The sequence below is a fragment of the Wyeomyia smithii genome, chromosome 2, assembly GCF_029784165.1.
Source record: "Wyeomyia smithii strain HCP4-BCI-WySm-NY-G18 chromosome 2, ASM2978416v1, whole genome shotgun sequence".
Classification (NCBI taxonomy): Eukaryota; Metazoa; Arthropoda; class Insecta; order Diptera; family Culicidae; genus Wyeomyia; species Wyeomyia smithii.
The window spans coordinates 236453054-236465340 of NC_073695.1; the positions used below are offsets into that span (position 1 = coordinate 236453054).

At 39.8% G+C, this 12287-nt stretch overlaps 1 protein-coding gene across 6 annotated transcripts in view; it reads left to right on the forward strand.

The window, feature by feature from the left end:
- LOC129720799 (GTP-binding protein Di-Ras2) overlaps positions 1 to 12287 on the forward strand; it is a 239372-nt gene that overhangs the window by 225423 nt on the left and 1662 nt on the right. For all 6 annotated transcript variants that reach the window (XM_055672551.1, XM_055672547.1, XM_055672552.1 and 3 more), the window contains one exon: positions 11918 to 12115. In XM_055672551.1, coding sequence (XP_055528526.1) covers positions 11918 to 12115 — 198 coding nt within the window. The remainder of the gene's footprint in view (positions 1 to 11917; positions 12116 to 12287) is intronic.

A 12287-nucleotide genomic window follows, 5' to 3' on the forward strand; every position in this document is an offset into this window, starting at 1 on the left:
ATTTCGAAACTCATGTTAACAAAAAAAAACATGCAGATTTTTATTTCAATTTTCATTCACATCGCAAAACTTAGTTTCAAATTAGTGAAAAACTTTAAAATTCTTAGAAAAACAATATTTGAAACTGTTGAGAAGAGTATATGAATGAAGAAAGAAAAGAAATGACGATCAGACCAGAATTTACTTTTTTACGAATCCGAAGGAATCGAAGGTAAATACTTCTTTATTCTGTTCGATGCTCTTTAAACAGTTCGTCCAAATTATTTATTATAATTATTTCATTAATTTTAGCTTCTAATGGAGAAACAAAAAATTTGGTCAAGTTTGTAACTGAAATTGAAATAAATTTTTGAAATGAGAGGTTGGTCAAAAATAAGCAACAAGAATAAAATTAGCAGAAATTTTATCACGAGCAAATCCAGGAACATTCAGCTAGTTGCTAATAAAAGCCCGCTGCAGTATGGGCAACAAAGCTTTGACCATGCTACAGCTATTCAAATTTTACTTTTTTAAGGAACAGTAATTTTTAGGATGAAATTCGTTATAGGTTGATAATTTCATTCTGCATTTACTTTGTATCAACAGAAAATAAATTCCTGATCCAAATTCATATTTATTTATTATTTTTTTAGTTTTTCTTTTAAATAGCACAAAATTAATGATGACGTGCGATTTTTCGCTGACATGATTGTGATTACTGCCTAGTTTGATTTTCATAATTTGTAGTTGTGCTGGTAGGTTCAAAATCCACGAGTTGCCTCTGTGAGTATGAGTGTGTAAAGAGATTAGCTGTTCTATTTGAAGAATAAGAGCAAAATCATTTCAAATCGCCTGGAAATACGCGAAAATTTAATCGACCATTTTTGATTTGAATGAAACTTTGCACACGTATTTGGCTTAGCAAACTGAGCATTTTTCACAGGTGGAGAGATTTTTTACACAAATGAGTTACATTCTAAATGGGCGTATGCCTTTTGGCATAGGTTTTATTTGAAGCATTGTCGCCCAGAAACCGTTGGTTGTATAGAAAAACTGTCTGAGAATGAGTTGTAGGGAATTAAAAATGCACCATAAAAAATATACACTGTAAAAAAAAAATTTTTTTTGACCAAAAAAATTAAAAATAAACATTAAATTTTTTTTTAAAGAAACTTACCGTTATACGCAACTTTGAAAAAAAGTCCAGGATGGAGAGATGAAAAATATTTTTTTTATGGTAGATTAATTTTTTTATGAAAATGCTAATTCAAACATTTTTCAAAATATTTGTATTCTGATGATTTTAAAAGATGCAGAGAGTCATTTTGAATCAAGAAGTTCTTGGTAGTAAACATTCTAAAGGCATTGGTTTTCGAGTTATTTCTAATTTAAGCTCGAAAAATTATAATTATTTAGGAAAATACACGTTTTTCTTAATTTGTCCATGGTTCTCCAGCGGAAACCATACGTTCATTGGAATGCTTGATCAAACATATACAATTCATTCTTTGACAACAAAACGATTGGGCGAACGGTTCTCAAGAAAAGAGGTAAATGTTCTAAGTGATATAAATATATATAAGAATCAAATTTTTATTTTCGAGTTTTATTATCTTAGGAACATATTTTTTTATGACATAGATACTTCACAGAACTATTTTCACCTTATATTTTATATACATCATAAGTAAATGATTCGTCATCTTTTGAAAACAGCTTCGTTTGTATCTTATTTACTGAAATCGGAACAAAAGAGTAATACTTTTGTGTGGCAGCTATTATTATAGATTTTTTGAAAATATTGCTCCATTCTGTTACTCCTTGTTCATATTCTTCATATAATACCCAACTAAATGACATTTTTGATGAATTTTTAATACTTTTCTGATTAGACCAATCATACAATTCTTTTGCGCTTGCAATGGGATGTTCATGTTCTTTAGCTAAACTTGCATTTCCTGCCATTCGTTCTAATATGCCACCAATTGCACCGCATGGGCCTTTACCATGAGAAGTCGCAAAAAATGCCACTCTGCATCGACGTTATATTTTGTTTCGAACTTGCAAAGACTTTGTGCGTGGGTGCACTTACTATACCTGTGAACTAGGAATACTGACTGTCCACATCATACGCACAACACAGGCTCAGTACCGTTTTGACTCGAACTCAGAACAGTCTCAAACTTCAAACACTCCGGAATAAAAGTCACATTATTATAGCTAGAGTAATCAAAGATATGATTATTATATACCATTTCGTTCCTCGGAATGTCCTTTACCCAGTGATGTATAGCTCTTCACTGTAGGACCACTCCCAGGGAACCAGCAGGCGTTGAAAAAAGTGACAGTCAGTGTTGAGATGGTTTGCCTATCTATCTCTTAGTATTTACATTGAAGTGTTCGGAATTTGAACCAAAGCCGAGTTCTAAATTCTCGTTAATTTAATTAACAAAACATGTTTGATTTTTTATAAATAGCACCTAATTGCAACACAAATAAAATAACCAACATGTAAAACCTTTGAGATTTACGAGAAAATTCATTTTTAGTTGTTTTTTTAGTGCAAGAAGATACATCATAGCTTAAGTGTTCGAAATTTGATGCAGTACGGTATATTGCGTTGATTTGATATTGGAAGCGAGTCATGCATTGAACTGTTTAAAGCGCGATTTTGAAAAGTGACCAGAATGACAAGGTAAACGCAATGCTCACCTAATGTTTTGGATGTATCTTAAAGCATTTTTTCTCAGCTTTCCAGTGATGATTTCAAATTCAAAATCGGTGGTTGCGAACTTGCTCAAAAACACGCTTTTCTGATGAAATCCAAGATGGCGGCGAGATCCAAGATGGCGGCCAATTTTTTTCCTACTTCAAATGAAAGCTCTATCATTCCTCTTGAAAACGAGAAACAAGAGAACTTGAAAACGAGAAACAAGAGAAACAAATCAATAAAGAGGTCAAGAATTGCTCAAAAATCAATTTTTGTAAAAACCGTTTAACCGATTTGTGCTCGAGGGGTCACTCAATATGAACTAACCAAAGTGGTTTTCTCATTTTTTCGCTACTTTCAATCATTTAGTTATAAAAATATCCTTTTTGAAAGACCTAATGTCACTAGTGGGACGGTTTCAGCGAGAATTGCTCCGCAACAGTATCATGATGGAGTACTTCCGATATTATGATGAAGCTGATATTCTTAAGTGTTCCAGATTCTGAATAGTAAACAACGAAGGGATGAATGGTGACTTGACTATCATTCCAATAACTACACGAATCACAAATTGAAAAAGACGTATTAAAATGAGCTTGACTGTTCAATATTTTTTATTTTGCAATAACGTTTTTGTTTAATTTGCGTAAGCTTGATGAGCACCGGTGATCAGGAAAGGGTTTACAGCATTTGGGCTTGGTGTATTCCATTTTCACTTCATTCATCTTCACAAAATGCAAACTGTTACTAACACATCTGGAGTAGTGCAATCGTATTTATATACGAAAACAGATATTATAGGTAATCTAGTAGTTATCGGTTGCGTACTTTGCAAACAGTTATTACTAGTAAACAAGTAGGTAGTGTTGCACGACAAACATATTTTTTTATAAAACATTCGGCAAGGGGAACGTGTAGGTAGGCTAGTGTTTAGCGCTTGAGTTATTTATCCAATCGTTTTGTTGTCAAAGAATGATTTGTATATTTTTAATCAAGCATTCCAATGAACGTATGGTTTTTGTTGGAGAACCATGGACAAATAAAAAAAAACGTGTATTTTCCGAAATATTAATAATTTATTGAGCTTAAATTTAAAATAACTCGAAAACCGATGCTTTAGAATGTTTACTACTAAGAGCTTTTTGATTTAAAATGACACTCTGCATCTTTTAAAATCATCAGAATACAAATATTTTGAAAAATGTTCGAATTAGAATTTTTATAAAAAAATTATTCTACCATAAAAAATTTATTTTTCATTTCTCCATCCTGGACTTTTTTTTCAAAGTTGCGTATTAACGTCAAGTTTCTTTAAAAAAAATAAAAAAAATCAACCCTTTTTTTTCAAATTGAAATTTAATGTTTATTTTTAATTTTTTTTTTGGTCAAAAAAAATTTTTTTTGTACAGTGTATATTTTTTTATGGTGCATTTTTAATTCCCTACAACTCATTCTCAGACAGTTTTTATATACCACCAACGGTTTCTGGGCTACAATGCTTCGAATAAAACCTTTGCCAAAAGGCATACGCCCTTTTAGAATGTAACTCATGGGTGTAAAAAATCTCTCCATCTGTGAAAAATGCTCAGTTTGCTAAGCCAAATACGTGTGCAAAGTTTCATTCAAATCAAAAATGGTCGAATGGTCGGCCATAGGTCATTTCGCGCGATCTTGCTCATAAATGTTTTGTTATTGATATAAAGTTTTTTGACATATTATCGATACACATAAACACATTGTCTGAATCCATGCAGAATAAGCAAAAAGATAACAAAAAAAAAAAAAAAACATAAATTAGTAAGGGTAAATTAATATTCAATTTTGCTTCTGTCTAAATGTATTTATTACATACCTCGTCATGTGATTTGTAACGCCTAGGTGGGTGACAAGTTTTTTTTTTTAATTCAAAGAAAAATACCGAAGATACCGGTTTTTTCGCCTCTCCAATACCGGTATTTCGGTATTGAAAAAATAGCGGTTTTACTGGTTTTATCGGTTTTTGTTCTACCGGTAAACCACCCTATTACTTACTTACTTACTCACTTAAATGACCGTACATCTTAAGACATGGCCTGCATAACCTCTAATCCCTCGGGCACCCCGTACTTGCCAGATCATGCTCCACCTGGTCTAACCTAGTCTAGTTAGAGATGAGAACAAATTTTGCATGCTGGTTGTCCATCGTACTCGCAACGTGCCCTGTCCGTACAGCTTTGGCAACTTTCTGGATGCTGGGTTCACCGTAGAGTCGCGCGAGCTCATGATTCATTCTCCGTCTCCGCACTCCGTTCTCCAGCACAACGCCAAAGATGGTTCTCAGCACCCGTCGTTCGAAAACTCCAAGCGCTCGCAGGTCCTCTTCGAACCATGTCCACGTCTCATTCCCGTAGAGAACAACAGGTCTAATAAGCGTTTTGTACAAGGTGCACTTTGCGGACCGTATTTTTTTGCGGAGCCCATAGTAAGCACGACACCCGCTGATAATTCGTCTCCTAATCTTATGACTTCTAAGGTATACAAACTCGTCGACTACCTCAAACTCACCACCGTCGATTATCACAACACTACCTAGGCGTGCCAAGTAGCGCTCAGCAGCCCCGCTAGCATGTACTTCGTTTGAGTCGTATTTATCTTCAATCCAATCTTCTCTACTTCAAAGTTTAGTCAGGTGTACTGATCTGCCATCGCCTCAAATTTACTGCCAACAGTGTCCAGGTCATCCGCAAAGCAGATCAATTGACCGGATTTCAGGAAATTCGTGTCCCGCGTGTTTAATCCCGATTGTCTCACAACACCTTCTGGCGCAATATTGAACAGCAGACAAAAAAGACCATCACCTTGTCGAAGTCCCCTGTAGGATCCGAATGGGTCGGATAGACCAGCAGAAATCTTCCCACAACACTGCACACCCTCCATCGCAGCCTTTATCAGTCTGGTAAGCTTCCAGGGGAAACCGTTCTCGTCGAGTATTCTCCATAGCATTTCACGATTAATCGTGTCATTAGCGGCTTTGAACTCGATGAAGAAATGATGCGTAGGGACTCTGTATTCGCGACATGTTTGGAGGATCTGCCGCAGAATAAAGATCTGGTCCGTTGTGGACTGACCCACCACGGAGCCGGCCTGGTAACCTCCCACAAATCTGTTGGTTAGTAGTGACAGTCGCTGGAAAATTATTTGGGATATCACTGGGCATTCAGGATAGTGATCGCTCAATATTTTTCATAATCTAGCTTGTCGCATTTCTTGTAGATGGGGCAAGTCATCCCATCGTTTCACATTCCCGGTAGAACTACGCAATGGTGCATTTCAATAGCACGTGCGTTGCACGGTAAATGGTATCGCTAATGATAGCAGGAAAACGCCTAAAAACACTCTACAATATTTTCCCGCATTCATATGTCTACTAACGTTTGCATTAAAAAATGAACTTCTTTCGGATAGTGATTAAAAAAACTAAGACTGATAATTGAGTTTGATAAATTTCCCATGGAAGGCACTTATATTTATTAGCTTTCTTGCAAAAAAAACTTCGCCATTGCAAGTGGCCTTCCGGCAGTAAACCGGAATTCCTTTTCAGTTTTCGAGAAAAAATATTGGAGGAGATCTTACGCTTCAGGTTTGCCCAGAAAGTCTTGATGGGACGCAGTTGAGAGACGTTGGGTGGGTTCGCCGAGTTGGGTACCTCATCGAAATTTAGTCGCTTCATCTCCACCAACGATCGCGTCGAGTGGTGGACCGACTTCAGATCCGGCCAGAACATCGCGTTCTTGGCCCTTATGGTATTTTTTGATGAACTACGGAACTTACGGCAGGCACTTTATATTATATATTTCCTTGTTCACAGCAGCACCTTCTTCTTCTCGCACCTTGGAGTGTGAGATGAACCTCGAGTTCACTTTCTTCGTGGGGGAAGTAAAATACGAAGTGCTCTGCCAGTCGTTGCCATCCAGGGTGAGATGGGTCTCGTTGTCCATCACCATCTTTTTCAGCCGCTGCCGCTGCGTCATTGCCTGCTGTTCCGAGACCAGTGTACGGAGATACTTTTTCACTGTTTGGCCGGCTGCACCAACCTCCCGACCAAGCGCACGCAGCAATGTAGCCACTTTTTCCCACGGTCTTCCTTCTCAGCACCCTTTGAAGCTTCTGGTCGCTCAGGGTCGTCGACCGTCCGAAACTGGGTTCCCTTTAGATGCTCTGATTGTTGTCCAATAGTGCCAAGATGTTGTAGATGCCGGAACGAGCAGTCTAGCACAAAGTGCTGCACGATGTCTGTTTTCGATGCGGCGGGGTACCATTTTTTGAACGCGCACATTTCTGAATGAAGTACTTACCTTACCAGTCAGCTCTAGGACGAAGTGTCCCTTGCTGTTCGAAAAAGTCGTCTCCATTCAATTCGGTCCATGGCTGCAGCTCGCCAGCCATGTTGTCTGCAAAGGCCCCGTAGGTCGTCTTCCACTTGATCGAGCCAACTTGCACGCTGCGCGCTTCGTCGCCTCGTTCTAATCGGGTCGTTATCAAGAACCTTTTTCACCGGGTTTTCGTCCGACATCCTAACGACATACCCAGCCCACCGTAGTCTCCCGATTTTCGTTGTTTGTACGATGACTGGTTCTCCCAGTAGCTGATGCAACTCGTGGTTCATCCGCCTCCGCCATGATCCATCTTCCATGTGGAGTGCACAACAGATAGTACGCAGCACCTTCCGTTGGTCCTTTACGAGCATGGTTCAGATTTCGTGGCCGTAGAGGACTACCGGTCTGATCAGTGTTTTGTAGATGGTTAACATCGTGCGGCGGCGGATTTCATTCGAGCGGAGCGTCCTCTGGAGTCCAAAGTAGGTACGATTTCCTGCCATAAGGCGTCGACGAATTTCTCTGCTGGTGTCGTTGTCAGCAGTCACCAGTGAGTTCAGGTACACGAATTCGTCTACCACTTCGATTTCATCGCCGCTAATATGAATTCGAGGCGGGAGGTTCATTCTGTCTTGAACCTCTTCCTCTCATGTACTTAGTTTTCGATGCGTTTATGGCCAGTCCAATTCGTCCAGCTTCAGCCTTCTGTCTGATGTACGTCTCCGTCAACTTCACAAGGGTTGGTGCTACAATATCAATGTCAACGGCGAAGCCAAAGAGCTGAACAGACCTTCTAAAAATCGTGCCACTCGTGTCGATACCAGCCCTACGTATCACACCTTCCAAAGCGATGTTGAATAGCAAGCACGATAATCCACCACCTTGCCGTAACCCTCTTCGAGATTCGAAGGGACTCGAGAGTGTCCCCGAAACTCGAACTACGCACATCACCTGATCCATCGTCGACTTGACCAATCGTGTTAGTTTATCCGGGAAACCGTAATCGTGCATAATCTGCCATAGCTGATCTCGAACGATTGTGTCGAATGCCGTTTTAAAATCGATGAACAAATGATGTGTGGGCACCAGTGCTGATAAAAGTCATTTTCCCCAGTAAAATTCTTCGAAAATTACAGCCAATCATTTTCAATTTTCACTTCCAATGATCGCAGCACTCTTTCAGATACACTAGATTTTCATCCTAGTAACGTGCTGTTATACTCAGATGAAATAGATCGCGCGCATCGTTCACGGTTACGGAATAAAATTTGACGACAAATCCAACCAAATGATCGTCACTTCAAAGCGAAAAAGAAAAACAAACAGTCCACTCAACCAAAATGAACCTCACCGAAACACTTTTTCACTGACACTGACCGATGCCTTGACAATCTTCGTTAACTGATAAACTGATTTTGTTGTCTTGCTTCCATCGCATGAAATATAATGAGGTGTTTTGACAGGTCACTTCCATGCAAAAAGCGGGAATTGTAAAAAAATAACGTTTTGGATGCTTTTTTTTCACTTTTACGCAAGAGTGTCAACAAATATCAACCCAGGTGGGCACGTTCTACTTACAGCACTTTTGTAGGACCTGACGTACCGCGAATATTTGGTCCGTGGTGGCGCGGGCACCCATAAATCCCGCTTGGTAGTGCCCCACGAACTCCCTTGCAAACGATGATAGTCGACGGCACAGAATTTGAGAGAGTACCTTGTAGGCGGCGTTCAGCAACGTGATTGCGCGGTAGTTGCAGCAATCCATTTTTTTGCCTTTTTTGTAGATGGCGCACACTGCACCCTCCATCCACTCCTCTGGTACTACCTCCTCCTCCCAAATCTTGGCAATAACCCAGTGTAGCGTCTTATCCAGTGATTCACCACCGTGTTCTAACAGCTCGCTGGCGAGTTGGTCAGCTCCAGCGGCTTAATTGTTTTTCTCAGCCGGCCGATCTCCTCTCTAACCTCCTGGAGGTCAGGGGCTGGAATTCTTTCGTCATCTGCGCGTACACCGAGGTCTACTACCACTCCCTCGTCGTCCTGTGCTACATCGCCATTTTGGTGCTCATCGTAGTACTGCTTCCACCTTTCAATCACCTGACTCTTGTTTGTGAGAAGGTTGCCGCCCAGGTCCCTGCACATGTCGGCTTGGGGCACGTAGCCTTTGCTTGGAACTGTTCAGCTTCTCGTAGAACTTTCATGTGTCGTTCGCACGGTACAGTTCCTCCATCGCCTCGCAATCTCGATCTTCCTCCTGGCGCTTCTTCTTACGTAAGACCGAGTTTTGCCTGTTCCGTGTGCGACGGTAGCACTCCACGTTCGCCCTCTTTTGGTGTTGCAGCATTTTATGAATAAAGCAGCTTCACTGTTTACGCCATAATGGTTAGAGTTCCACTGATAGAGCTGTCAATTTTTCCTGCTGACTCAAGGGTTACTATGATTGATGGTGCATGGGTAATTTCGTCGGTGCGTGTGAAGGTAAACCCATGTAAAATCTGAAATTTTGTTTTTTAATGCAAACGTTACTAGCCGTATTGGGAAAGAGTGGCGTGAGCGCACCAAACCACTGTTTTTTCTATTTCCGTTTTGCCCCATATTAGTAATTGATTCAAATTCTACATTTTTTCATCAAAACCAGAAGAAAATCCTGACTACGACTACGACTAAACCCATATAGCGAAGCGAACTAATGATATCTCGTACAAAAATATACATCGTTTGTATTGACTAGAAAAAATTGACCCATATTAACACAAAGTTTAATTTGAAGAAAAAAATTATTTTAATAAACTTGAAGTCACAACAAAACGTTTGGTAAACGATCCAGGATGGAGAAGTTAATGAAAAACTTTTACTTGAAGGTTTAGTTATAAAGTATGTTCTCAATTGCAACATGTTTGGGGATAATTGTATTCAGATGATGCTGAATGAGCAGCTATTAAAAATCAAAAGACTTAAGAGGATTTACGTCCTTAACATTTCTAACCAGAAACATCTATGTGGAAATTTCGGATTCTGTGCCAAGTAATAGTCATTTGTGGGAAGTGTTACTTTCATATTTTTGCTCAAAAAAAACGGCAGCTGAAACGCATCGAGAGTTGCAAATAGTTTACGGAAATGCTGCTATAAGAGAAACAACTTGCTGTGATTGGTTGTGCCACGTTAAAGACGATTACTTTCGACTTAGATGTTGATTCCGCGTTAAGGAAAGCCAAAATGGAGGAATTGCTCGATGAGGATTAATGCCAAATGCACGAACAACTTGCTTCAGTAAGAACACGTAAGTTAGGTTCCTCATGATTTGAAGCTAAGAGAGGTTGAGCATCGTTTTTCGCCTGGAAACAACTGATACAGCGGACAAAATGGAAGAGTTTTTTCATCGTATCATGACAAGCACTACGCGCCTTACGCTAAAAGCGGCCACAATACGAGTAGAGGCCCAGAAAAAAGTGATTCTACAGCATGACAACGTTCAGTCTCGTACTGTCAAAATTGTTAAAACCTTCCAGTGGGAAATTTTACCTAATCTGTTCTATTTCCCAGATATTGCGCTCTCTGAATATTACTTGTTCCATCCAAGGGCACATAATCTGCCTGAACAGCAGTTCTACCCCTTATGGAGACACCAAGAAATGTGCATACAACTAAACCTATGGACTTAAAGGAAAGACTATTGGTTTAGAGTGCCCGGTGCTCCGATCAGAGGAGACTGATGGAGTCGGATTCGTAACCAGAAGTAAATTGACTTGGCCTTTTTTATTGAACCTCACTATACTCGCTTTACTTATTCACAAATGTCTTCAAAATAGCAAGTCTACACATTGATTCAATTTTGGCTCCTATAGGAAACAGCTGAAGCAACGAGCTTCGAAATTGCTATAACGTAGGAACTAACCTTCGCGGTTTACTGTGTTAATTCAGAATTTATTTGTCTACGGTTTACAGTGTCGTTCGAAAGAGTTAGTATACGACAAAAGGCTTGATTTGCGGATAGCCACACAAACACTTTCAGCGTACGGATGCGTTTAGAAAATTAGTCGATGAGCGCTTCATGATTTGAATTTACTATACTCTCAACTTACTGAGTCAAATACGTGTGCAAAGTTTGATTCAAATCAAAAATGGTCGATTTTGGTTTTGCGTATTACCAGTTCATTTTACATGAATTTGCTCTAATAATCTCGAATGTCAAATTACTGAAAACGAAAAGCTCAGTAGCGGGGTTGGTGTTTGCTGAATTGTATCATGCTGTCAATGATTTGGATCGTTTTTTTTTTTCTGATCTAATTCCACCACTTCCACACACACCAATTATTTGTCATTGATTCATTTCTAATTCCGTTTTGTTTTGTGATTCGAGCTTAAAGCCTAACAGTTTCGAGTAGAGGAACCTTTCTACGGTTTTCTACTGAGCCATTCTCAAAGGTTAGACTCTGGTTATAGTGGAGGCGAATAACGGCGCGCGGCGATTCGCCTTGCCGTGTTTTAATGTACAGCCGTAAGTGAAGCTGTACATGGAAACACGGCAATGCCAATAGCCTCACTCCGCTATTCGCGCCCACTTTAAACAGAGTTTTTTTTTATTCGGAATGGTACGTATCTACGGCCATGAGTCTGGAATAATGTTATTTGTATTTGCCTTTGTTTACTTTGGAATATTTTTAAATCAAAATAGCAAATACGCGAGCTTGATCAAAGGATTTATTTTCATCGAAATTACACGACAATTTACGTATCTCCTTTGAAGTACGAGCAGCGCAACGACTCACAGCAGAAGACAGTCACAAGCATATTTTCCCGCCATTGTTCGACGCAGAAACGTACACTGATATCCGATTATGTTTCTCTTTCCCACTCTTGTGCCACGTGCCAGTTTCCAGCAATGCGAGCTCTATCCATCTCATCGGCCGACGCCTTCATCCTGGTGTACGACGTGACGGACAGCGTATCGTTCGAGGAGGTCAAAGCGATCCGAGAGCAGATCCACGAAATCAAAGCCACCACCGCAGTTCCGATTGTAGTGGTCGGGAATAAAACCGACCTAACCGACGAGGATGATGACGTCCGACAGGTAAGTTTTGCCATCAATCTTCCGAAAATAGCTTCAAGATGACACAGATTGACATTAACTGACTGGGAAGACGGCTTAGCGAAAATGCCATCGTCCAGACGCAATTAATTATTGTTAATGCCGAATGACGATAATCCATCAATTTCAGCTGTAACTTGCACAGGGAAGTAGT